The 27417-nt window shown below is 50.7% G+C and overlaps 1 protein-coding gene across 4 annotated transcripts in view; it reads right to left on the bottom strand.

The window, feature by feature from the left end:
• The window catches only part of TNS3 (tensin 3), a 221616-nt gene that overhangs the window by 53321 nt on the left and 140878 nt on the right, over positions 1-27417 (bottom strand). For all 4 annotated transcript variants that reach the window (XM_040259791.1, XM_040259792.1, XM_040259789.1 and 1 more), the window contains one exon: positions 11145-12404. In XM_040259791.1, the coding sequence (XP_040115725.1) occupies positions 11145-12404 (1260 nt within the window). The remainder of the gene's footprint in view (positions 1-11144; positions 12405-27417) is intronic.

The following is a 27417-nucleotide window of genomic DNA, read 5'->3' as shown; positions in this document are numbered from 1 at the left end:
ATTTATCTCTATACGATCATATAAGAATGAAGCCTGCGTCATCAAGGCTTGCATGGTGGGTTCTGGAAACTCCCTCGCCTTCCTAGAAACAAAAACAATAGCCAAGGGTTCGTCTGGATTATTTGGCTCCCAAGTTAAGTTTGAGGCCTCCTGATTTCAGCTCATTCAAATAAACATGTGCATCCTTTAAAGAGAGAGTGGCAAAGGGAAAGTGACGAGAAACCCAAACACTCCTCCCAGCTTAAATGTTCCCAGAATGATTTAACAATGACGTAAGGAGCTTTTCCCTCCTTACACTGAAATAGGAATTGATTCAGCTGCAGGGTATATTCTTAAAGGGTTGGGTGATGCCTTTTAGAAATTCATAGTCTGAGTGCAGAATAATGTTGAAGAGCTCAGGGAGCAGCCTCACCCCCTGGGATCCCTCTCTGACCCAATGGACCCCAGAGCCTTAGGAGCGTGTATGGGAATGCGACCAGCAGACTCCAGCCAAAGAACGCCAAGAGGCTGAGGAAAGGACGCCTACCATTTGGATTACAAAAGTGGAAATCCTTTCCACTGGGGAACAGCAAAGTGCTTGGTTAGGTGGTAGCATTTTCTCTAAAATGACAGATTTAAAAGGGAAACTGATTGTGTCCAAAAAGCTAGGAAGCATTCCCTTCTACTATAAGAAATTTCAGCAATATGCTCATGTTTTACCCAGAGTAAGCTTGTAATTTACAGCACAGATGTAAAAAGTCACACAGCAACCAAAAGGCAAGACCACTACTGGCCCCCTGCATGACTGCTACCCATTAAGACACCATCAGCAGAGGCTGGTGCCAAGTTTGAGTTCCTTTTTGCTTATTTAAATTTATTTTATTCTTACCTTCTCCTTCCACCCACTACCATCACTTGATCTTACTGGCCTCTCCTCACATACTTCACCTTTCAGCAACTGTGATGTTTCCACAGTGCACCTCAGGACGGTCACTAGGACTGTCCACTTTCGGGGCCGCCTTCAGTGGAAGATGAAGCGGGCAGATGAGGCCTGAGGCCCGAGGCCCGAAAGGCCGATGAGCCGTGAGAAGAAACAACACACAAGACTTGCAGAGAGCAGCCAAGAGAGCTGTGACTCCCAGGCCTGTCTCGGCTGGAGCTGTCATAGCCTCTTTATCCTGAGCAAGAGGGGAGTCTTGGTGCTGTCTACCCAAGGATGACATAAGTTAACACTTCTCCCCAGTGAAGGCATATGTGAGTGTCAGTCACACCTGTACTGACCAGCTTATTTCTACCACACACAAGGCAGAACTTCTGGAAACAAGCCATCCATACCAGAGGCCAGGGGGTCACCAAAGCAGACTTTCAAACATCAGAGGGGGCATCTTCTGGGCAACTTAGCCAAAGAACTGCCACATGGTCCAGCAGTTCCACTCCTGGGTATTACCCCCAAAGAATGAAAAGTGTCAGTTGCTCAGTCATGTCCGACTCTTTGCGTTCCCAAGGACTGTAGCCTACCAGGCTCTGCTCTTCATGGAATTTTCCCAGGCAAGAATACTGGAGTGGGTTGCCACTTCCTTCTCCAGGGGATCTTCCTAACCCAGGGATTGAACCTGGGTCTCCTGAATTGTAGGCTGATTCTTTACCGTCTGAGCCACCAGGGAAGCCAGGGGTTCAAATGAATACTTATACGTGAACATTTACAGCAGCTCTATTCACAGTCACCAAAAGGTCACCATCCACAGATGACTGGATAAGCACAGTATGGGCTGTCCATGCAGCTGAATATCACTCAGCCTTACGCCACAACATGAGTGAGCCTGCAAAACCTTATGCTGAATCAAAGAGGCCTGACTGCAAAGGCAACACATATCCTAGGATCTCATTTATGTGAAATGCCCAGAGGAGGAGAATCTCCAGAGACAGAAAACAAACTGGGGCTCCCAGGGGCTGAGAGAGAGGGGAATGGGGGTGACTGCCACTGAGCACAGATTTCCTTTTGAAATTTTAGAAGCGCTCTGGAGCTAGATAGAGGGGATGGTTTACGACATTGTTGAGGTACTTAATGCCATTTCATTGTACATTTTAAATGGTTAAATGGTAAATTTTACAATAGATGCATTTTTCCCCAATAAAAAAGATCTGAGGGGATGATTTTTTTCCCTAGGCTGGCCTGCCTGAGGATTTTCACCTTAAGATGAACACTAAATTAAATAAATTGCTTTTTTAAAAAGTGTTAGGGTGTTACATATATTTTTTAAAAACTTTTAAAAAAATTTTTTTTAATTCTGTTTAAGTAGTTTACATAAGCTGTGACTTTGATTTCAGGGTAGTAAAGTTGGCATCAGATAACAAACGTTCTAAACACAGAATGGTGGGTCTGAGGGGCTGAGAATCACTGCTGCAGGCCGGCCCAGGTGATGCAGAGCAGGTAGAAGAGGCCACACCTGCAGGCCTCTCAGGAACGTGACGGGCGACTGCCTGGGGCACTCAAATCTGCCTGTTGGTGCAGTGAGGGTTGCTGGAGCAAAAGGAACTGATTCATCAACTCTCAAATTTATAACATGCTTTTTATGCAATGAAAGTAAGTAGTTGAAACAACAGCTCCCAGCAATGACCATGCATTTCTCACTCTAAAATCTTTCCCAAATTAGAAGTATGCAGAGCTCCCTGCCACATGGCAGACCAACTCCAAATGTGCACTTGTGAGCATCTGTTTGTCCACCGCTCTTCATGGTCCTAAAGCATCAGTTTGAAAGGGCATGGCTTGTCCTAACCCCAGGCGGGACCCTCCTTTTGGACTGCTGATGGCACCTGAATACCCCGCCTACCACTCACCTCCAGTGATAGGACTTCACAGGTGGAGAAAGTGCAGTTTCCCCTGTGGCAACAAATAGAGAACAAGAGTCCTTCCCAGAAACACCACCAGAAGCCCTCAGCCTGGGTTCACTGGCCATCGCTGCACAATCTCTTTTACCCTAGTTCTCTCCCTGGTAGGCTTGGGTAGGAGGAAGTTCCTCCCCTGCCACCATAATTCTTGGTTCCTCCTGCTTTCCAGGAGCTCATGACTGGCGTGGGGTGACTTGGAGGGGTGGGGGGCAGTGGTGGTGATAGAAGAGCAGAGGGACAGTCACAGGTCAGTGTTTTCCATGGAGATGGGTGGTGAGCCTGGACACGTGGGGAAGAGATGGTGGTCAGGAAAGCATTTCAGAGAGAATGTGACCCTAGGCTGACCTAAGACCACCAAGAGAGTCCCTGATAGGTGGAGGCCACTGAATGGAGCTCCAGGCCTCCTCAGGCTCCCTGAGGGAAGCATCATGCCAGGTGGCTCCCTGCTCCTGTGTGTCCTGAGGTCCAGGGCGTCCTGCAGCTGTACTGAGACTGGTCAGTATGACACACAGCCTGAAAACACGCTCCAGCTCAGGTTGAAAACAACATCCAGAGCAGTCATGAGGACACCGATGGTACCCAGTAAGCCTTCGCTGACCCAAGGACGCTCACCACCTTGTTCAGTGGGAACAGCTCTAGAGGACAGCTGAAGGTACAGGGGGTTTCAGTGTGCAATGAGAGGGCAGGTTTGAAGGTGGAGTTAGATTAACTGGGTCCAAGGACTGTGATCACAGCAGGCAGCCAGAAACTCTAACCACAAGCCCCTTCCAGCCTTACGTGATCAGGACCTTGTGCATGGAAGGAAGGAAGAAGAGAGGCAAGTGGAGGGGGAGACAGAGTCAGGCAGACACCCATGTTGGAGCCATGACTTGGACGGACTCCAAGAGATGCAAATATGCGTACACTGAGCAGGTCAATTAAGAAATTACTGTAGCCTTTAAAATGTACTTACCTTTTCTTGTGTGTTAAAAACACATAACACTACATTTACCACCTTAACCATTTTTAAGTGCACAGTTCAGTATTAAGCATATTCAGACTGTTCTGCAACAGATCTCTGTTTGACTTTCTCATCTTGCAATACTGAATAAAAGTGACTCAGCTGAAGATGCTGAAGAGGTATGGAGGTATAGACACATTTCCTTAAGCTCTACTCAACTAGAGCTCTTCAGACAACATGAGTGAACCCAAATCCTGATTGCATTAGACTTGTGAGCATAGCACCCACCATCTAAACCCGCCCAAAGAGAACCAAAACCTAGTTTCAATGAGTTAGTGCTTCGCTTTGTGTTTCCCAGAGGAAACCAGCGGAACTCATCCTTCACCCTCTCATTCCTGAGATTGCCTGCAGCTGCCAGGGTGGGCCCTACCAAGTCCTCTCCGCCCAAGGACACAGAACTGCAGCCGGCTTCTGCAGGGATGCCAGGTCCTGCCCCCTAGACACAGGACCACCCCTGACCGGCCAATGGTTATCCTGTCTTGGAAGGTGATGAGAAAAGGCCTAAGGGTGGAGAGACAAGCCCTGAGCCCTCATTCTCTGCTCCATAGATCCCCAGATCACACAGTCTACAGCAGGTTCTGACCCTGATCCGGTACCCTCTTCCCGGAAATGCCTGAGAACTAACACAGGAAGGGCCCATGGGCCAACTCTGAGTTGAGTCACCCGCCCTCTCTGACCTCAGGGTTCCTCTTTGTGACAGGACGTCATCTTCCACCTCGTTCAACCAGAGGAACCAGGAATGCCTTGAAAGCAGGCGATCCTGGAGGAGGCTTCTTAGCTCTGAGAAGCCCGGCTTCCCTGAAAAAACAGGGGCTGCCCCCAAAGCCTTGCAGCAGCTCGCTGGGGTCCACGGTAGGCCGGGGTCCACGGTAGGCCTGGGTCCTGCTGCCCCAGGTGATGCTGGGGTCAGCCCAAGAAACGTTTCCCCAACTCAGGGTCTGTGACCTCGGGGAACAGAGGAAATAGTGAAGGCAGGCATTCTGTCTCAGATGTGTTCTGTGTCCACACTCACCCCTTCTTCCCTCTTCTCCTCCCTCTCTGTGCACCTGGATTCCCGATCCATGAACACCCCTGCACTTCCGCGCACCTGGGCCCGGCCTCTCCCCAGTGTCTGCGCAGCCCGCACCCACCTTTCCCCCAGAAAGGCCCTGCTCTCTACTCCCGATGCCCCTGGATCTCCCGTCACACCTGTGTGGGCTCCTGCCGCCACAGCTCCCACCCGTGCTCAGGAGGCCCCACACTCGTGGTGCGGACCCACGGCTGAGGACCTCGGGTTCTCATACTGGTTCCCTTTGGCTGGAGTTTAATGTCTAATTTAAATTGATGGGCTTTCCACTATCGAGGACTGGAAGTTGATACTTGTTACTGTGACTCTCCTTCAGCATAAATCAGACCTTTGACGTGGACGGGCACTCCTGCAGGGATGACTGTGCCCACAGAAGCACAAGAGTGGCGCTGGCACAATGTCCTAGTGCCATCTGTGAACTGAACATGAGGCCGGCCGGGAGCCGACAGTTGTGGGTGGGGGAGTTGATGTGCCATGAATAAAGTATCTCGACAATAGGAAACAAGGAGCCCGTAGGTATGAGCAAAGAGAGCTGGCCTCCTGCCATCCGTGGAAACATAAACTTCACATATTGAGTCATTCCTTTTGTTACTTGGTATTATCAGTTGAAATCTCCCCTCACTTAAAGGATGTGATCTAAGAAACCCACTTTTGAGCAGGGATGCAATGCAGCTGGGTGACCTCGGGGGTGGGGCAGCACGAGGCCCCAGCAGCGCCCAGTCAGGCTGTGGCTAAAGCACAGTCTGATGTCCGCTCAGAGCAGGGGAGCCACAGAGGCACTGAGCACCTGTGCGGAGTGAAACGCCTCCACACCTCACCCCATTTTACAAGGCCTCCCAAGGCTTTCTGAGATTCCACCACTGTAGGGCCTTTCTCTTGTCTCATGAGCCAGGACTGACTTCCTACACAGCCCATGATGAACCTCGCTAAGTTCTCCAAGCCAGTTCAGCAAAGACACATGAGTTCTTGGAGGGTCACCTGCACTTCACCAGCACATCTGCTCTATTTACAAACATTACTATGTGACAGGAAACAAAAGAAGTCACTGGCACTGCCCTCCAGGGGTTTTTTGATCTGGGAGCAGAATTTGAGTGGAATTAGGTCTCAGCCATAGGATGCAGAGTGAGACAGATGGAGGCTGTTTATACACTATGAAAGTGAAAGGCGCTCAGTGGTGTCTAACTCTTTGTGACCCCATGGACTGTAGCCTGCCAGACTCCTCTGTCTGTGGAATTCTCCAGGCCAGAATACTGGAGTGGGTAGCCTAACCTTTCTTCAGGGGATCTTCCTGACCCAGGAATCAAACTGGGGTCTCCTGCATTGCAGGCGGGTTCTTTACCAGCTGAGCTTCCAAGGAAGCCTGTTTATTCATTGGGAATGAACATCAGGGGTGATGCAGACATAGCGCCAAGAACAGAGAAGGTGCTGAGTGGCAGTACTCACTATCACCTACCGTCACCACCCCCCCCACCATCATCATCATCACCCTCATCACCATCAGTATCATTACCATCACCACCCCCACCACCATCATCATCACCACCCTCACCACCATCACTATCATTACCATCACCACCACCATCATCATTAACCCTACCACCACCACCATCCTCACCATTATTATTATTGTGCTGACTGCAGGTAGACTTTCTCAGAAAATGCTTAGCCTTCGCATATAATTGTCAACTTAGAAATAACCAGAGCCATGGTAGACATGCTGCTGCCTGGAGAGCTGGTACAGTGTGAGCTGTGCAGGACACGCAGCGATCCCCAGGAGGAGTCCCAGGTAACACCACCCCCAACTCCCTACCACCAGGTAACCTGTGGTCTTTCTCAGAATCAGGACACAATCTGCAAACAGTGAAGGATTTCACTAACCTCAGGATGCTAAAGTTTCTGTGACAAACCTTTTTCTACACTCAGAATTAAGACACATTATGCGGCAGTCAGCATCTGGGGGCAAGATTCAAGGCAGGCCAAGGAGGGTCTCATGCAGAAAATACAGCTTCAGAGAACTTTCCAGCCTATTTCCTATTTGTGTGCAAGACATGAGGCCACTCTGGTCAGATACTGACCCACATCAATAGGGTGAGCCTCAGGCACACAGACATGCAACAATGCATCTGTGGGCTGAGAGCCACTGTCCTGCAAATATCATGGAGCCTTTCAGACTCATTGTCCCCTTCCTACTCAGTATGGTAGAGCCAAGAACCACATGTGGACCAGTGCAGCTTGGCAGCCCTGGCTTCCCCCATCCAGAGGATGGATGTGTGCACTGGGGATCTGAAGATCTTCAAAGAACAGGGATCCAGCATCCCTGAACCTTCTGAAAGATTCCACAACTCAGCATCAGTTGGTTAGCTGACTCTCCTTGCCATCTAGTGATTTTTTTCTATTGCTGGCTGATCTAGCTTTTTTGCAATTGAAAGATGTAAATACTCAGATGACATTTTGATATTAAAATTGACACTGGTAGTACAGCCACTATGGAGAACAGTGTGGAGATTCCTTAAAAAATTGCAAATAGAAATGCCTTATGACCCAGCAATCCCACTGTTGGGCATACACACAGAGGAAACCAGAATTGAAAGAGACACATGTACCCCAATGTTCATTGCAGCACTGTTTATAATAGCCAGGACATGGAAACAACCTAGATGTCCATCAGTAGATGAATGGATAAGAAAGCTGTGGTACATATACACAATGGAGTATTACTCAGCCATTAAAAAGAATACATTTGAATCAGTTCTGATGAGATGGATGAAACTGGAGCCGATTATACAGAGTGAAGTGAGCCAGAAAGAAAAACACCAATACAGTATACTAACACATATATATGGAATTTAGGAAGATGGCAATGATGACCCTGTATGCAGGACAGCAAAAAAGACACAGATGTGTATAGCGGACTTTTGGACTCAGAGGGAGAGGGAGAGGGTGTGATGATTTGGGAGAATGGCATTGAAACATGTATAATATCATGTAAGAATCGAAATGCCAGTCTATGTCTGATGCAGGATATGACACGCTTGGGGCTGACGCGCGGGGATGACCCAGAGAGATGTTGTGGGGAGGGGGGTGGGAGGGGGGCTCATGTTTGGGAACGCATGTACACCTGTGGTGGATTCATGTCAATCTATGCCAAAACCAATACAGAATTGTAAAGTAAAAATTAAAAATAAATAAATAAATTAAAAAAATTTTAAAAATAAATAAATAAATAAAATTGACACTGGGTTCCAGTGTCCTCTACACCAGCCAGGGAGAGAAGGAAGTTCTTTCTCCACCTCAATTTAAAGGGCTGAAAAGCTAGAGACACGCACATTCTTTAGATGGGATTTCTAGCAAGACAAGACGTCCCAGAACGAGAGCCAGAAGTCCGCCTGCAGACTGTTCCAAGAACCCTCTACACTGTCCAGATCCTTTTCATCAGTGTGGTGTGAGTCTCCAAGGCTCTGCACTTCCCGGCTCGGCACTGTTCTCAAACAGGAGCTCACTCTGAAACTGAAAGCCGAACTCCGAGCTAGAAGGCCAGTCCTCACGCTGTGAGCTGCAAGCTGCCCAGCTGGTGGGTATTCATCGCTGCTCAGGGCTCCTACCAGAAGCTCATGCCCAAATTTCAGGAGTCTCTGAAGATTAGTGCCCATGTTTATTTATACCTCATCCCCTGACGTCACCACAGTTTTACAAGTATGGAAGAAAACTGACAAATATCCAAGATTCCTAACAAACATGAATGATTAATAAACACTCTTAACTGAATTTGCATAATTAATAACCTAACATTCGCTGAAATTTTACAGGTCTGTTGAAGTATTCAAGTCCCTTCATTTTAAAAATGTCACTACTTTATAAGACCAGGAAATAGAAAAGATCTAAAATCAAAATTAAAATTCCAGTAATTACAGTGATGAGTTTATCAAGTAATTTAAGTATAGCTAAGTAAAGGTTGGAGGAGATGAAGGGACTTTCTAAAACCCCAGGCTCTATGCTCTACTGTTACAAGACAGAAGACTCATTCGGGACTATGTTCCATCCACTGAAAAACAAATGAACTAAAGGGAGCTGTCAGACGGTAACCTGAGCTTAGAATCCTTCCCTCTTCCATACACTCAGCCACCTCCAACCTCTTCCAAATCTCAAAGGAGAAAGAAAGAAAAAAAAAAGATTTCTGGTTTTAATTTTTCCAAGAAATTCCTCATAAGTAGGTTTGGCAAGGTAAGAGACAGGATGCGGATAGCTTTGTTCCCACTGAAACTTTTTTTAAACTCAGAATCTCCTGAACGTATCTGACTAAATGAGTTCATATATCCAAATCCTTCCAACCGTTTTGTTGCTACAATTAACTACTGTTGTCTGACAGCTACATATTCAAGTCTGATAACCTACTCCCAGAAGGCTCTCTCAGTTTTTCCCAACTCCCAAACTTCTGATATCCAAGGGCCCAGGTACTCAGGGAAAGGAAATGAATGTCACAGCGTGCTTGCGAACTCAGTGGCTTCAGTCATGTCCCACTCTTTGTGATCCCATGGACTGTAGCCCACCAGGCTCCTCTGTCCACAGGATTATCCAGGCAAGAATACTGGAGTGGGTTCTTGCCAACCCAGGGATCGAACCTGCATCTTCTGCACTGCAGGCAGATTCTTTAGCATCGAGCAGCCAGGGAAGCCCGGATGTCACAGCATCATCACACTTAGGATCCAGGTACCCTTCAGGGGCTTGTGGACCAGCACTGCCTATACTTTTCCACCAGCCGGGTATGTGATAGGGATTAATAGATGGAGCGAAGAGAAATTCAGAAACTACACCCTTAACCCAAAGCACACAGTCAGCCAACGCACAGTTAGACAGGACCGAGGTCTGCAAAGCTCGGGTTCCCCAAGCCATCTGGGATCTGGCTGGGTCTGAAATCCACCCTGTATGACTGCAAAGCAGGCAGGGCCTCTGTGTGCAGCCACAGGGCTGAGTCCTGCTCTACTGCGAACCACCTATGAGACCTTGGGCAGGCCATGTCCTGACACCTCTGGAAGCTCAACTGTAAGATGGGATCTGTCCTTGCAGCTGAGGGGCCTGAGAAAATGAAAGGGCCCAGAACAATGCCAGCAGCAAGAGCAGCACTCCTGCCCCATCAGTGACCCTGGCTCAGCCCTCAGGTTCAGACTCAGGACTAGGAAGAAGCTACAGAATCCTTCCTTCATCCCACCTCCCATCTTCACTTTTAGAGGCAGCATCCTTAGGGAACCAGCTGACACCAAAGACGTGGATGTACACCTACATACCAACACAGAGAGGCTGGTCTCACTGGTCAGCACACTCTCGACCCCAAGGTGACCCCTGGGTCCTTGCAGCTCCACCCCTCCCTAAACCTCCCCAGACTTCAGCAGCACTCAGGTTTGGATACCTGATTTGGCCCCTCCCCTCTGTGTGGAAGCTTCTAGACTTAGCCCCATCTCCTCCGTGTGGACGTTTCTATACACACACTCCCCCGATGGCCTCACATACTATTCCTTGACCCACTCTGCCCCAGTGCCCACAGCCTGAGGGGCATCCGCCCTGGTCCCACAGCCTGTGCCTCTCCAACATGGAGAACCTATCACAGGCTAGAACCCAATGCTTGCTCCCACATCCACTCAGCCATACACCCAGAGGTTACCTCTGTCCACTACAGCCACCCCCAGCCTTCCCAGGTCTTGCAGTAGTCAAGGCCTGGCCCTGACTCCGCACAAGCCACGTTCTAAGAGCCTGCACAGTGCCCGACTCCTGAGTAGCAGAGCCCCTAAGGCTGCAGGGTGCACACAGGGACACCCTCAGGGCCCGCATCCCTGCTGTGCTGGGGCTGCCGTTGGACCCTGCAGCCTGCCATGGTGGCTGGGATCCTTACCAAGCCTCTAGGCCCCGACTCCCCAGAACCTACCCCTACATCACTCCTCCCACTCCCCACCTCCACCCACCCCATGACCCTCTCTCTAGCTCGAGCTTGCTGCCCCATGAACAGCCTCCCCACTCCCTGGGTGGCCAGCTCGTGGCCACTGTCCACACACGAATGGTGTGGTCACTTGCCTGTCCTCACAAGACTGTGCCCAAGGCCCCAGCTGTCCTCCTCATTCCCCTCTTTCAGACTGTGACAAGCCCGAAGCTCTTCCATAAAACATTATTCTATAAAACACAGACACAAGCAAGTGTGCATCCCATGAAACCCCAGCTCACCTTGCCTCGCTGGGGCCCTGCCAGGGCCATCTCCTGTGTCCTGCAGGCGGCCACTGGCCCGCAGCCCGCCTCCCATGCCGTCTGGGGGCATGGGGCCGTTGGCCTGGCTGCCCGACATGTTCATGTGGGTGGGGATGGGCTCAAAGGTGGGGTCCAGCTCCAAGATCAGCCTGTTGAGCTGTTCGATCGACTGGTCGATGTCCAGGGTGGGTGAGCCTGGGGAAGGGTCTGCACCCAGCTCCGGGCCAGTACCATTCATGACTTTGACATCTGGAATCCTGGGTCTGAAGGCTACTTTGCCAGGAGGGGGTCTCTGTATATCGGGAGGATGTGGTCCAGGGCCTATGCCCCTCTGGACAGCCACTCTGCTGCTGGCACCCCGAGTTGGGGTGAGCGGGACCCTAGGCTGTGTCTGCAGCAGGCCAGAACTGTCGGCTGCACCACGGCCGCTGAGCCTGGCCTCCCCATCAGGGGCAAAGCTGTACTGGTGAGCAGCCACCATCTGCTGCTGGCGCACCCAGGTCTGCGTGGAGTAGCTGCTCGGCCCATAGGCCTGTGTCTGGGCGGGCACAGAGGGCTTCCTGAGCACAGGCTGTGGCTGCTTGGGCTCGCGGCTCCCGAAAGCCCGCTCTCGCTCAAACAGGGGCTCCGCGGCGAGTCCCAGATCTGGGGCCAGAGCACCGTGCTGATCTTCGCCGGCGGTGCTGCCGAATCCATCAGACAGGAGGGAGTTCTGGCTGCTCTGGTGGCAGGTGAAGGGGCTCAGGTGGGCTGACTGGTGGCCCTCCGAGGAGGACAGGGTCCCGATGCTGTCCACGCTGTGCAGGTCGTGGCTGGGCATCTCGTCATCCAGGATGTCCGTCTCTCGGTCCTTGGGGGTGGTGTCTCCGTTCACGTGGACCTGGGCCGGTACAACGTGGCGGGTCCCGCTGTACTTGCTGCGAGCATCACTCATACCCTTCAGGGGGCTTCCAGAATCCTCGAGGCCAAAGCCACTGAGCAACTGATCCAGTTCGGCCTTTTCCTGGGGGCTCAGGCCCCTCTTGGGTCCTGGAGTCGGGTGCTCCTCGGTCCTGTCGGTCCTCACCGAGGCTGTGGAGTGGCCCGAGTCACTGCTGACAGACAGGGTGTGGTCGCTGTGGTCCGGGCTGCTGGCGGCCGGAACGGTGGGGGACCCACCTGGGACACTGGGATCTGAAGCACTCTTCTTTCTCACCTTGGCGTAGAGACTGCCGTCCACAGGGCCCTGCGTATGCAGCACTGGTGGGGAGAAAACGAGAGACAGACTGTAAGTCAAAGAGGAAAGGGGGCTTTGGGCTCTTAGAACACATCTACATTTTGTCTGAACAAATAAATTCATAACTTAGAATGCTCAGGGCCAAAGACTCTTCTAGAATCCAAAAATTCTACATATACTCCTGCATAGCAAATGCCCACAAAGAAATCTGAATAATCAAACATCTTCAGGCCCTACCTTTTTATGCAAAGAGAAGGGTCATTTAGAGAATCTCTGGGCTTCTTCAGACTCAGAGTCACCTTGCCTTGAGGGCTCACTGTTCATTTCATCTGTAGTATGAATGATGAGCACAGCTCCACTCACAAGTCTCCAAGACTCAAGAATGGACGGTGCATATAAGACAGGAGAGAGCGTCTGTCAGCACCTACAAGGCATCTTCCAGGGGCCTGGGTAACAAATCCTTAGTAAACTGAACATCTAACACAGATGCCTGCTGTTCTCAACCTTCTGAAATCTGCTAGAATCTAAATATGTAGCTCAACAAAAAGAGAAAGCATAGGAACTGGTCTCCGGCCTGCCTTCCTGGAAGTGCAGCATCTTCGGGCCAAGAAGGTGCCCATGAAGGCACAGCAGGACCTCAAAACACAGAGGGGTAAGCACTGATCTCCACGCACAGGGACAGCCAAGGAAAACAAAATTAGGCCTCCAATGCAGATAGGAAGAGTGGACCCCTTTGTCACTACTATTAATTACGGCCTTGGCGGCGGCAGTCAGCCACTCACTGGCTTACAACAAAGAGCTGGGAGGGCACTCAACAGCACAAGAGAGCTCGCGGTCAGCACCTCGCCACTGCATCCACCTCTGCCTCCCTGTATTCCCAACTGTGAAACTGCAGGCAGACCACAATAACGGAGCCGCAGAGGACTGCAGAGGGCTTGACCCGTGTCTGCGGCCCCGGGAGCCACCGCACTCCAGCGGCGACTGGGCCTGGAGCCGCTCTGAGGGACCCAGCTCTAGCCCTGATGCACTCCACCATCGGCAGGTTCCGGCTTTTTTAAAAACACAGGGTTGACACTCCAGGACAGAGACCTGTGGGGTATCTTGGGCTGCAATGCTGAGAGCGCATGAGACTCCAGCTTCCTTCTTATGTCAAATGTGCACAAGAGGAAGAACCAGAGCAAGAAGTGATAGGGGACACTGGACACAGGGATACAGGCTGGTATGAATCTAGGGACTCTCCATTTAATGCAGTGCCTGGTGGGAAGGCTGGGGTAGCAATGATACACAAAATACAGTAAATAAACCAAGTCTGCAAGACAGACAACTGGACGTAAGCGTCTAAGTAAGAGGCAGGAACTAGATGCAGCCATAGGGTCGTTAGGGAATGGTGTTAGTGACAGCTGGTGGTCACAGAGCACCAATCACGGGGTATGCACTCAAGTGTATTTTCTCTGACTTTCTAGCATGTTCCCTTTGTAAAGATGAAGAATTGAGGCTGAAAGAGCATGAGTAACTTTCCCAGGTTGGGGAGCTGCTGCGAAGCACAGATGGGACCAAAACCCAGGTTCTCTGGCTCCGTAGGCTGGCACTCCTGCTGCCCGTGCCCCATCCACAGAGAGGTTGCAGCCGGTCATGATGCTCTGCATGGCGGCAGCGAGTGACCTGAAGGTGCCAGGGGGAGGAGCTGCTGAACCGAGCTCCGCACATGAGGACCCCAGGAGCGCCCCAAGTTAGGGGACACCTGCAAATATCACCCTTCCCACTGTGAAAGGAAAAAACGGACCCATGTGTGAGCCACTAGGTCACTGTGTTTAGGATGCTCTGGGCTCATGCAGAACAGCCCACGGGTGAAGTGGGAGCTGGAGCATAAGACAGACACCAGTTCAAGTCCTCTGCCCCAACTGTGCACAAGCAGGGGGTGCCTGCGCCCTACATGAAACTCGAACACAGACACTGAAAGTCAGTAAACAGATAAGCATCTTTCATCTCATTTCTTCACCAGCTGTGGCCAAGAAAATAAGGCAAGACCTAGGGAATCAGGTATTCCCCTTCTGCTTTGCTGAGCGAGCAGCAGAAGACACTCTGCTCCATGAGAATCTCAGTCCCCCCAGAGCAGAGGAGTAGATAGTGCCGGGCCCAGGCGTGGCCAGGGCAGACCACTGGCCTCACAGCCGGCAGGGAGTTGGCAATGTCTAGAAACAGATGTCCATGCATCCATGACTCCAGTCCTCCTCCCTCAATCTGAATGAAAATGGACTGGCACAATGAATTAAGGGAAAAAGGGAAGCCAAGAATGAGCTGTACAAAAATTCTTCTGATTTAAATTCAGGCACTACCCCAAAGTACCCGTTAATTATTTCGAGTAGAGTCCCGTGGCCAGCCCCACATGGAGAACAGTCCACAAGGGCTTGCAGGAAGTGGAAGATGGCAGGATATTCCCTTGGCTGCAGAGTTATGAGCAATCCCAATCTTACTGTTTTTATTAGTATTAGAAATCTTAAAATAATAATAAACACGTTAAAAACAACTCGACTGCTGCTGACAAAACACCAGCTCTGTGTGAGGCCGGGCACAGAACATTTAGTCCTTGGTCTCATGGACCCTCAGAGCTTCTCAGGGCATGCAGTGAGGGATGGAGCCAAACCCCACCACAGACTCCTTTCTAAACTTCCTACCATGCGTGCAGGTTCCTTTTTATGGTGGAAAATGTCCAATACATTTTCTACCTATAGGAGAAGTATACAAACCAAATCAGTGAGCCCTCAAAGTCAGACCTGCCAAAACTTCTAAATCACTCTGTAGGAACTTGAATCTTCCCCAAAGCAGCACAGGGCCTCTGGGGGGGCGCTGTCCAGAGGCCTCCCTGCTGCACCCACGCTTTGTGATCCCAGGCTGTGGGGGGCAAGAAGGAAGAGGGGCCTCTGGCACCCACTGCCCCTGCCCTGCATTCTCTACAGAAGGACTCGGACTGAGTTTCCCTGAATCTGCAGGTGGGATTCTTGCTCTGCGTTTGCTCTGTGCATTCCTGGTCATGACGTTTAGACTGGCCAAGCCCCTGATTTATAAAAGGGAATAATCAGTATTATCTTTCAAGACACTTGTAAGAATTAGAGAACATAGACAAAGAACACAGGCCCAGGGCTCCTGGTATGTGAGTCCACGTGTGCTGTTGCTCAGTCGTGTCCAGTTCTTTGTGACCCCATGGACTGTAGCCTGCCAGGCTCTTCTGTCCATGGGATTCTCCAGGCATACTGGAGTAGGTTGCTGTGTCCTCCTCCGGGGATCTTCCCGATCCAGGGATCCAACCCACATCTGCGTCTCCTGCATTGGCAGGCAGATTCTTTACCACTGAGTAAAGAAGCCTAGAGTCATATGAGTAGCCACAATTATTAAAAGCTCCTTCCATGGTGGACAAGGCCTGGCATCCCCTGACTGTGCTGCTCCACTTCTCTCCTGTTCACCACGCAGACCACAGCAGGCACACACCTGCCCCTGGGCCTTTGCTCATGCCGCTCTCTACCTGCAGCGCTATCTTGCTCTCTCACCTCCTCAGTGTAGGTTCTCCTGACCTTCCTTTCTGTCCCTGCTGGGTGTTTGTCTGCAGCACGCACCTACAGCCAGATATACTGCAGACTTACCAATGTCTCCCCACAAGAACATGGGCTCCTGGAGGGAAGGGATCTGTTTTTTGTATCTGGGGATATCTGTGGTATCCCCAGCATTAGGGACCCCCCAGTGGGCCCCGAGTACTGAGAGACGGAATGTTCTGGCTGCTTCTTACATGACAAAACCTAGGGAACCATTTTGGAAAGATGCTCTGCTGTCTTAGCAGGTTAAAAAAAAAAAAAAACTAACGAAAGCCAGACAAATAAACAAGAGTCTGATGGCAGAAGTGCCCACAGCCCTTGACCACCTGCAGCCCCAGGGTCTCTACTCCCCAGACACCGAAACAACCTCTCCCCCAAGTAGACTGCACAGACCCAACTTAGCAGGCCTTCAAATGCCACCCAATAAGACGGGGAAGGTGCTGAAGTCAATGTGAGGGTTTCAAAATATCAATGAAAACTAAACAAGATTCAATGTACCTATCAGACAGGCAGAGAGGTCCGAGGGATGTCTGAATGCTATCTGTGTGGCCACAGGAACTGCGGCTGTGATAGGGTCCTGACATACAGTAGGTGCGTAACAGTGACACAGAATCTTTGCCATTCCCCGTTTCCTTCATTCTCCTGCCACCTGTGAGGTGGACTTTTCTGAGTCGGTTAGTTCCCACAGCTGCAGGGTGGGCAGGGTGTCCCCACCTATGTATGGCCCCTCTAAACCATACCTAGAGAAGAGTGACCTTGCCTACACTGGGCTGGAATTTTGTTTTCTGAGACCCCATGTGAAAACTGCAGGGTGAGAGCAATGAAAACAGAATCACCAGGGACAAAAGTTATCTGGGAGGCTTGGGGGAGGAAGTCATTGCATGACTGACTGCCAAACCCTCCATGGAAAATGAGACACAAGCCCTAACCCATTCTGTGAAGCCCCCAAAACTCTGGTCAGTTTTCAAAGACATGCTGACATAACTGATGGCAAAGTAGCCCTTTTAATGAGATTTAGAAAAGTGATGCAACAAGTAATTTCAGAGAACTGATGAAGCCGAACTCACTTCTGTGATGTTTGGCAGGGCTGGGGCTGGGGTCCCACCACCGCCACCATCGCCAGCCCCCAGCAGAAGGGAGGGTGGGGCCCCTCAGGTGAAGGAGGCTTGGGGGTGTGAAGCTCTGCTCCATCACAGAACGCAAAGTGCTATCAGAGCCACTGGGTGGGTGAAGGGTGGAAAGCGGAGTCGTTCACTTCATCTGCCCCTTGCATCCTTTCGTGTATTTAAATGACATGTTATAATTTTGTGCTTCCAGCTCATGGGGATTTTGAAGGAACTTAATCCTCAGTCTGCAAATGGAGACCCCAATCTCCAGACTGGGATGTGAGCTGCCCAGGACCCCCAGCATTTCTGCTGCAGATGCAGAACAAGAAAGAGCCTCTGCCTCTCCCAGTGCAGATCAACCATTCGCTGTGCCCCATCCCTTCCCACTGTCCCCACCCCGATGAACAAAACCCAGAGCCCCTTCCAAAATGTGGCCTGTGAGTTATCTGGTCATGTTTTCCCTGCAGCCAGGGCCTGGTTAAAAATCAAACGTAACTACAGCTCTGATTGCTCCCACTGAAAGACACACCAGGGAGGTTCTCATCTGGAAAAAAAAAAAAAAAAAGAAGGAAGAAAAGAGCCAGAGGACATTCTCTGCCTCATTAAAGGGCAGAGGCTGCAGGACAGACTCGCCACTCCACGCCTGGTATCCTGTGACGATCCCCTGCCCACTCCCACTTGACTTTTGAGCGGGGGCTATCTCACAAGGAGGGAAAGAGACACCCCCAAAATATTTCAAAAGTAAGCAAAGAAAGTGAAGAAGACAGGAAGAAAAATGAAAACATTCCTTCCCATCCTGGCTGAACACAGATTAACCAATGCCCACTTGTGCTCAAAGGTATGTGCTCACAGGTATGTGAAGAATTGGCCAAAGGGAAGGCAACATCTCAACTTCACCTCCATTCAAGTACCAACCACTCGGCCCCCCTAAAGGTGTAGAACTGATCGGTACTAAGTTCAACTGTCCCCTAGCCCTGCTTCCAACAAAAAAATCGATTTTAAACAAAAGAGCAAACCTGACAGATACACTGAGCTGCTGAAATCTTTCTTTCTTTCTTTCAAATACTGAATCTATGACTCTTATGTTTTACCTTTGTGAAAGGTTTGCTTTGAAAAGTAACTTTTCATTTCAAAAGCGCTAACAGTATCTTCCCTGCATGTCTTCACTGGAGAAAAGCAGAAAACTCCTCTCCAGGAAACGTCCATGAGAGTTTCCTAAGCACTGGCCACGGCTGCTAGTCAGTTGTTAATGGAGACTGAAATGGAATATTCAGCAAAGTCCAATGACGTGCTGGGACGAACCAGCCTGGGGAATACGGAGAGGAACAAGAGACGGAGGGCGTCAGGCACACCTCATGGCATCAGATGGGTCAGCAGAGACAGAAAGAAGAGCAAGACTGCAGGAAGGGATGTTTGCAGGAGCCGCTGTTCTCAGGTGTGGCTGCATCCAGGTGAGGTTACAAAGAATCGTTATTTTTCTCATCAGAGGAGGGCAGAACACAAGGAACAGCCCTCTCCTGCAAATAGGGCTGACATTCCAAAGACAGAGGTTCTTTTTAAGAATCTCCTCTGTGCCAGGACGGGCTTTCCAGGTGGCCTAGTGGTAAAGAACCCTCTATAAGATGAGAAAACAGAAGCTCAGAGAGGTTATGCTAACATTTAATATAATAAAAGGTTACTGGAATCATCTGGAATGCAACTCTACCTCTGTTTCACTCCCAAATCCATGCTTTCTGTTTTTTTAAAAACACTGGAATTCTAAACCTGACCAACCACTTTAATGTGAAATTAACAATTTAATTTTGGAAAGGAATTTGCCTAAATATTTTCTTTTCAATTCCCTCTCTCCCTCTCTCTCTCACACACACACACTCCTTAGAAACTACTTAATCACTCTGCTTTCCTCCCTAACTCCCGAAATGGTCCGTTGTCAGGACAGGAGCCTATGTTCTGAGGCTGCTGGGTTGATGATGGCAGTGTTATGTCTGTTTCCTAGGCTGCAGTAGCGGGAGCTCATAGCAGGCTGTGCATTTCTGTCCTGAAAATTAAGGAACTGTTCCTGGGTGGACCACTCAGTACCCACCCCCTGTGCCCACCGCGCCCACCGCACCCACCGCACCCACAGCCACTTGGTAGCCCTGATAAAGGAAAGGCTCCCCACCCACCCTGACTCACCAGGAGACAGGCTGTGTCTCTGGGCACAGCCTGCTGGCCACTGTCAGTCACTTCTACTTCCTACGGCAACCCCATATGAACCATCTCCAGCTCGCTCTAAACAACTCTCTACTTGAGGCCACTCAGCTAAACCAATTCACTCTATCAAAAAGACCCAATACCAGAACCTATACGTCCCCATGGAAGTCTTATAATCGCAGTCATCCCTGGAACAGTGCCTGAGAAGAAAGAAAGAAATGATGCCATTGTCTGCATCCACATCCAAGGTACTGAGAGAGCAACCAGACTCCAAAGACTTAAACTGACATCCCGGGGAGAGATCGGGGTGAGAAACGGGCTCAGGGAGAGCAGGCTGCGGGCCATCAGGGATGAGTGGGGTGACAGAAATGTTCTTATTGATGGGAATTTCAGGACAGGAAGTTAAACTCCTGGAACTGGGCAGTAAAGAGAGTGAACTTTACTGTATGTAAATTATACCTCAATGATTCAAAAGATCATGAATTCAAGACAGAAATGAGGCTCACAGGGCAATAGGCCCCTGCTGTGTCCACCTTTCCCGCCTCCCCTCTCCCCTCCTCATCTCCCCTTCTGACTCCACTCCCCACCTCTCCACCCCCCACTCCTTGAATTCCTCCACCTTCTCCCTCTCTTCCAGGATCTTCCTTCCTTTTCCTAGATTCAGTGAGATCGTGGAGAGTTCTCTCGTCTTCAGTATAGCTGTCAGGGTCCCTTTGTGCCCCCCCCAACCCCCCGCCTTGTGATATAAAGCTTGTTTTAACTTTTTCACTGGAGCAATTTATGTGCACATCCTTAGTCCCCCTCTAGACTTTCTGGCATAATCAAACTGGGTGTGAATCCTAATTAAAAATCCTGCCCACAGCTGTGTGACCCTGGGTGAGTTACTCAACCTCTCTGAGCTCCACTTCCATTACTGGAGAAGTTGGCTGGCAATAGGGTGCTTGATGAGGTTTGCCCAGGATCATCCTGGTGATTCAGGGAGACCAACGTAAAGGGAAGAGAACCAGTAGGCGCTGAGTGGACACTGTCTCTGCAAGTCCCCACATCGGTCCTCCAGCCTAGAGCCTGGGGAATAAGAGTGTCTCATGGGGTTCCGTAAAGGAGTATTCTTAACTCAGCCTAACTGACCTCACACTTTGGGATTATGTTGAAGAATTGCTTTTTAATAGAGATCTAAAATAAAAGATGGATTTTTAAAAATACTATTTGAAGATTCTATAAGTCATCTCATGTGAGGCACAGTAGGGCCCTCCAGCTGCCTAAGCAGCACACCTCCAGCTCTCACCAGCTGTGCAACACTGCTCAAGCCACCTAATCCGCTCTGTTTCTCAGCCTCCTCTGGGACTAATAACCACAAAGACAAAAGCAGTTGGCAGTAAGCTAGCTGAGTGACGCCAAGGGCCTCTGCCATTGTCTTGGTGGATTCATCACAAACTCGCTTCTGCTGAATCCAGGCAGTTGTGGGGGCCTCATCCCATTCCACAGGGCCTAGCAGCAGGATGAGCAACACTTTAGCAGATCTTTCAAAGCATTCCCAGGGCCCTTCCTCACCTCTGTACCTCTTGGGCCTCTCACCCAGTTAGAGACCATCTCTCCCAAACGTGCTGCATCAGCTCTGACTGACCAGCATGGGAACCTGTGATAAACTGCCCAGCTTTAAATTCTGAGCCCGGGCCCTGGAGCACTGGCCCAGCACTGCAAGACATCCAGAAGCAGGCGAGCATCCCAGTGCCTGCCGTGTGGCATGTAGGCAGAGGGGACACTGGGGCTCCAGTGTCTGAGGCATGACGATGGCCGCCAGAGAGCAGGGCCCCTGAAAGGGGGATGGGCCCGGAGCAGGAGGCCGGGATGAGCGGGGTCAGTGACCCTCCGCGACCTCTGGCCAGGAAGGGAAGGCTCTGGGAGTGTTCCAGGGACGCCTCCTCTCTCAGGGCCTGTGGGGGCCGCAGGACCTTCAGGATCAGGAGAAACACCCAGGCTTGGCCGGTGTCCCTCACAGGAGGGTCCCTGTCAACTCACTGAGTCACTCATGCTGAGATCTCTCGTTTTCCACTTGGACATTTATAACTGCAGCATTTATAACCTCTCAGGAAACACAGCACGCTTTTATTTTACTGCAGTGGGGTTCCGCCTCTGGGCTAATTAAAGGCTCCCTTGCGTGTATATTGAACTAGTTCCTATTCCAAACAAATTGAGAGCTAAGAAAAGATGGCCACACTGGGACCTCTGAGAATTCGACCTTTAGTCCACAACAGCACAGATGGGTGACTGCCCTGTCCCAGGTGAGATGAAACGTGCCTTTCTCTTCTAAACAAAAGACAGACAATGCTATGAGCAGCTCAGAACCCCAGGGTTGTGAAAGCCTGGCCCGAGCTCTCCTCAGGCCAAGTTCCAACAACTCCATGTAGCACGGAACTTCTCTGGACATGCCACCTCACACCTTGAGAGCAAACACTTGTCCAAACCCCCAAACCCAATACCGTCCCCCTGAATGCCAGGCGGGGAGACACCTGAAGTACGAAGGAGGCACCTGGCCTGCCAAGGGGAACGGATGGAAATAGCTCCCTTGGGAGCCAAGTCAGGCTCTGTGTAAATGTTTCTAAAACCGAGGCAGGCTATAAATTCTTGGAAAAAAACAGAGCAGGGGGAGCAGGGTGTTCCAGGCAGAGAGGCACATGGCTTGTGCCAACAGCAGGGCCCACGTCTGGGACGCTGGAGCCACACGGATTCCAAGCGCTCTTGGCAGTCCTCCGGGTGAGGCCCGGAATGCGGTGATAACAGAGGCCAGGCTTCACGGTGGGGCTGTGGCAGGCGTGTCCCAGCCACGGCGACCGTGCCCCAGACAGCAGGCACAAACAACGCCAGCGGGACACTCCCATGGGGCCCCCTCTCCTGTCCAACCAACACCCCAGCCTGGACCATCCCATCAAGGGCACTTATCTTGGTACCTGGTTCCCTCCCAGGCACTCGTCACTGTGGAAACACGCCTGAGCCCCAGCTGGCCAAGGAAACAGGAGGCCCCGTGGCCCACTCAGAAGTCACCTGAGTCAGCCAGCCACGGAGCGGACTGTGAGCTTCTGCATATAAACTTCACCTCAAACCATCGCTGACCCTCCAGAGGCAGAAGCAGCTAAGACTCCTCTCACCTGCAAATAAACAGTCTTCTGCCTAGCATTCCTTCTTGCCAGGTTAAAGCTGCTGTTCTGCTCATCACTTACCACCGGACACCCTCTCCCGTAGCAGAAGCCACACACAGACACAGACACACACACACAGACACAGACACACACACACTCCCTGCTTACCTTGCTTCCAAACAACCCTGTAGCTTGTTTAGCCCACAACCGCTGGACCCCTGAAGGAAGCCTTCAACCCCAGAACATAGCATCCCGGGGTGGGGGTGTGTCTCCTCTGCCAATGATCCAGCCTTGCTCTCCAGGCAGTACAGAAGGTAGAAGATCTTGTTAGCTAAGAGAGGGACTTTGGTTCCACCAAAAAAAGGCCAGTGCAATGTAAACACGTGGGTGGGGTTTCCTGCAATCAGGTTTAATGAAATTTGAACCCTGGAGGCTGAGGAGGCGGGGAAAAGGCTTCTACTGGAGAGCTACCCAGCTAGACCTGTGTTCACTCCCAAGACTTCTCAGCTGACAAACTGACGGGTGGAGCCAGCACCAACCTGCTCCGGTTTACAAACCAGTTTCAGCATCATCTGTGTTCTTCAGCTACAGTCTTCACTTGTGAAGTCTTCACCTTACAGTCTCCACGTCCTGGGACTTATGTCTCTCTTCCAAGCTCGACATGGCCAAGTTCACTGTCAGTGTTAACTGCACATGGCCCATCTTTCAATGTTTACTTGCACACCCAGACTTCCACATTCTGCCCAGCAAGCGCCTCTGCACCTCAGGTCTCTTTGCACTCAATTTAGGTGGGCTTCAGCCAACAGTTTACCCCTCTGCTTTGACTGCTTGTTGGTCAAAGCACAGCAACACGCTCTGAGCCTTAAATGAATGTAACACACCAGAGCAAACAAGCAAAGCTGTTTGGATGCCTTCATGTTTCCACAGCACAACTGGAACCCTCACAAATGTCGCCACTCAGTCAGCCTGAGATGGAATATAGTCAGCACATCACAGACACAGGTGTCTCCAGCAAACCCCCAAATGGCCACTAAGGCACAGGTTATGTCTGTGCTCAGGAGAAAATGTCTGTTTTACTGTGGGACATAAAGCACTTCTTGTGCAAGAAGGTCTACTCAGTTTGGTGCTCAGTAAGGGTCCTAACCCGGAGAAGGCGATGGCACCCCACTCCAGCACTCTTCCCTGGAAAATCCCATGGACAGAGGAGCCTGGTAGGCTGCAGTCCATGGGGTCACGAAGAGTCGGACACAACTGAGTGACTTCACTCTCACTTTTCACTTTCATGTATTGGAGAAGCAAATGGCAACCCACTCCAGTGTTCTTGTCTGGAGAATTCCAGGGACAGTGAAGCCTGGTAGGAGGGCGTCTATGGGGTCACACAGAGTTGGACACGACTGGAGCAACTTAGCAGCAGCAGCAGCAGCAAGGGTCCTAACCAATCCCCATTCCTATCAAGGGAACTGACAGGACTGTGCCCACTCTGCAAATAACACTGTCACTGCAATCAAGCAACTAAGTTGAAAGAAAGTGAAAGCTGCTCAGTCACGTCCAACTCTTTGTGACCCCATGGAATTCTCCAGGCCAGAATACTGGAGTGGGTAGCCAGTCCCTTCTCCAAGGGATCTTCCCAACCCACGGACTGAACCCAGGTCTCCTGCATTACAGGAGGATTCTTTACCAGCTGAGCCGTCAGGGAAGCTCAAGAACACTGGAGTGAGTAGCCCATCCCTTCTCTAGCAGATTTTTCCGATCTAGGAATTAAACCGGGGTCTCCTGCATTGTAGGCGGATTCTTCACCAGCTGAGCTACCAGGGAAGTACAGGAAACAACTAAGTGATCACTTAACACGTCTCTTCAAAGAATTCACATCAAAAGAAAAAAATTAGAAACAGAAATCTGAAAGATCCGGTTTGAGGGCTGAGATCAATGGGCCCTGCCATGTTATAGCCAAGGCTGTGCCCAGAGGGGGTCCCAGTCTCGTACAGGACAGAGTTTTAAAATCAGACCTTTGCACCCCAAAGCTGACAACTGTATGAAGAAACAACAGAATAAGGTACCAACAAAGAGGAAAACAAATCTGTACACTGGCCAGTGGTCTCTCTTCTCCATTTCTAACACAAAGAACCTGCACGACTAGTTGTGTGTCAAAAGGAGGCTTGCCCTTTCATGAGGCTCATTTCCCACTGTGGGGGGTGGAAGGTGAGTTTTCCTCATATTGGCAGCAGCTTCACAAAGGAGCTGCGACAGCCTTCATGAATGCACAGCAACTGGCACCAGCGAGGCCTTCAGATCTTGGCAGTCATGCTGTTGCCAGCCTCTAACACTTGTGCCCAAAACACTGTCATATTCCCTGCACTCCTACCTGTGGGTTTCAATCACACAGAGCTCATTCAGGCTGTTCCTGTCAACTTCTCCTGAAACAACGTGGTCTTGGGAGGCTCTGCTGATGTGTGGCCAAAAGGCAGTTCTGCAGCTCAGTGTTTTGACAGGCTTCAGAACTTTCCACTGTACCGAGATGGAATTTTGTGCATGAGGTTACATAGCTAACACAGAAAAGACTTGATGGGTTTCCTGAATATTCCTGGGAGTAGTTGGCAAAGTGGGATAGGAGACCCTCAGAAGGTTCATTGTAATTCCAATGTAAGACCCATAAAGACAGAAGAAATAACCAGAAAAGGAAACCAACTAGGACTAAAAGAAGTGGAAATTTCACAAAGTAGTAGAAAAGATGGGCAATAAAAGAACAGCCTAAGGCCAAAACGTGTACAAGAAGGTTCATTGCAGCATTAACCACAAGAGGAAAAAAGGTGGAAAAAACCCAGATGCTCACCTACTGACGAATGGATCGGCACACTGAGGTCTAGTCATACTCTGGAACATTATTCGGCCATAAAAAAAGGAGTGACGTATCAAAACTGAATGAACCCTCAAGTCATCATGCAGTGTGAAAGACGCCTGTCATGAAAAGCCACACACTGCAGGATTCCACTTGCACGAAATGTCCAGATGAGGGAAATTCACAGAGAAGGAAGATGGGTGGTCTCCTGGGGCTAGGAGAGGGAGGGCTGGGGAGTGACTGCCAGGGGGTTTCATTTGGACATGACAGACATGTTCTTTAGTTAGAAAGTGGTAACAGTTGCCTGGCCAGACCCAGCCCCAGGACCGTGGAGGAGCAGCAGCCCACCACAAGGCTGGGAGAGGTACCTCTGTCCTCACCCCACAGCAGGCCATCTTCACCTCCATCCAAATCTCCTTTCCACGCTTTCCCTCCAGCCCCTCCTGAGGTGCCTGCTTGGACTCCCAGAGCTACAGGACATGTAGTCCGACCCCAGAACACCCCTCATTGCCACAATTCACAGCAATGCCAAGAGAGCATCACAGTAAATGACAGAGACCCCCCCCTTTTTATATAAAGCATAGGCACATGATAACTGTCTCTAAAGAGACAAAATACAGGATGTTCCCAGTTGCCCCCTCCTACAAAACACCTCCCTTTTCCTTTAATTCACAGGGAACTTTTCTCTCTGGTTTGCAGCATTTTCCAAAGGTAGCATGTGATAAAGTCACAAACATAGGATCTGAAACCTCTCCTCCCTGCCCTACATTTGTTGAGTCTGAAGAGATGGGAGGCAGGGTGATAGTGAGACCACATCAGGCAAGAGGTGGAAGGAGGAGCGAGATGCATGTGTGTGCTGCGGAGGAGGGGACCCACGAGCATGCGCATCCCGGGCCTCTCCTCCTCAGGCTTTTGGTTCTAGTTGCTAATACGAAGCTTGTAATCTTTCCTGAATTGGGGATGTTGCCAAAGTGTCGGAGCCCTGACTTGGCAGAAAGGTACCTGCAGGCTCTGCAGGGAATTCTGCAACCCTGCCTGCTGTTGAGAAAGTTCTCCAGGGCACAGAAGGAAATTCACCACGTTTGGTCTGAGCTTAATCCACGCAGCTAATGTGCAAGCATCCAGGCTGGGAGGGAGGTGGAGGAGCAAGCCGGGGGAGGTGGGGGGCACGACTGAGACGCAATTCGGTAAAAGTGAGCCTGTGAGACCTTTCAAAGAAGGGAACAGGAACAAACTCTTTGCCATGCCATATTTACACACTCTCTGAGCTCACACTAGTGTAGAAGTTGTGTGACTTGGGGTCTTAGGGAGACCGGGGAGTCAGGTCCACTTCTAGTTTCATCTTTCGGAGAACCCACTGGCAGTCAGAACTCAGGTGCTGGTCCCCAAGGCAGAATGCCAGTCATGGAGTCCAGAGATGTGCACTCCAGAGCCAGGATGCAGAGCACGGGCAGGCCGCCCAGGGAGCCACTGCTAAAGCAGGTGCAGCATCAAGGAGCAGAAGCAATGCCGACACTGGTCATAAAGGAGGAAAGTGAGAGCCGGATAAACGTGCCCTTGGATGAAGCTGAGGGCATGTCCACAGCCACCTGCCTTTCATACCCCTACCCCAGAGCACAGTTACAAGTTCTGGATCAAGCTGTGGTATTTAGATGTTGCCATTTGGTGGCGCCCAGGGTGGGTCCCACAGCTCGAGGGATGTGGGCAGGCTGAGAGCCAAGGATCCCAGGGAAATCAAGCCAACTCTCAGTGCTTCTGTTCACTAGCTGTCCTGGGATAATGCTTCTTAAGGCCTCCAACCGTCGCTGGCAGGCTGTGTGTGTGTGTTAGTCATTCAGTCATGTCCAAGTCTTTGCAACCCCACGGACTGTGGCTCACTAGGCTTCTCTGTCCATGGAATTCTCCAGGCAAGAACACTGGAGTGAGTGGGTTGCCATTCCCTTCTCCACCCTCTCAGGTAGGAAGGCTAGGGGTCCCCAAGAGGAGGAAATAAACTGCAAGTAGGTCATGGCCTGCAGCAGCAACCTTTCACTGGGAAGCTGACATGGGCTAATTCATGCAAACTTGTCCAGATGACATGAATTTCAAGTCAATTTCTCTGACACCACTGAGATGGCAGCTCAGGGCCAGTTATCATTAACAGGCTCCAACATCGCACTCGATCTTCTGACAGGATC

Source organism: Oryx dammah, unplaced genomic scaffold (genome assembly GCF_014754425.2).
Source record: "Oryx dammah isolate SB20612 unplaced genomic scaffold, SCBI_Odam_1.1 HiC_scaffold_18, whole genome shotgun sequence".
Classification (NCBI taxonomy): domain Eukaryota; kingdom Metazoa; phylum Chordata; class Mammalia; order Artiodactyla; family Bovidae; genus Oryx; species Oryx dammah.
The sequence above is the reverse complement of the archived record's forward strand: the minus strand, read 5'-3'. Positions and strand labels throughout refer to the sequence as shown.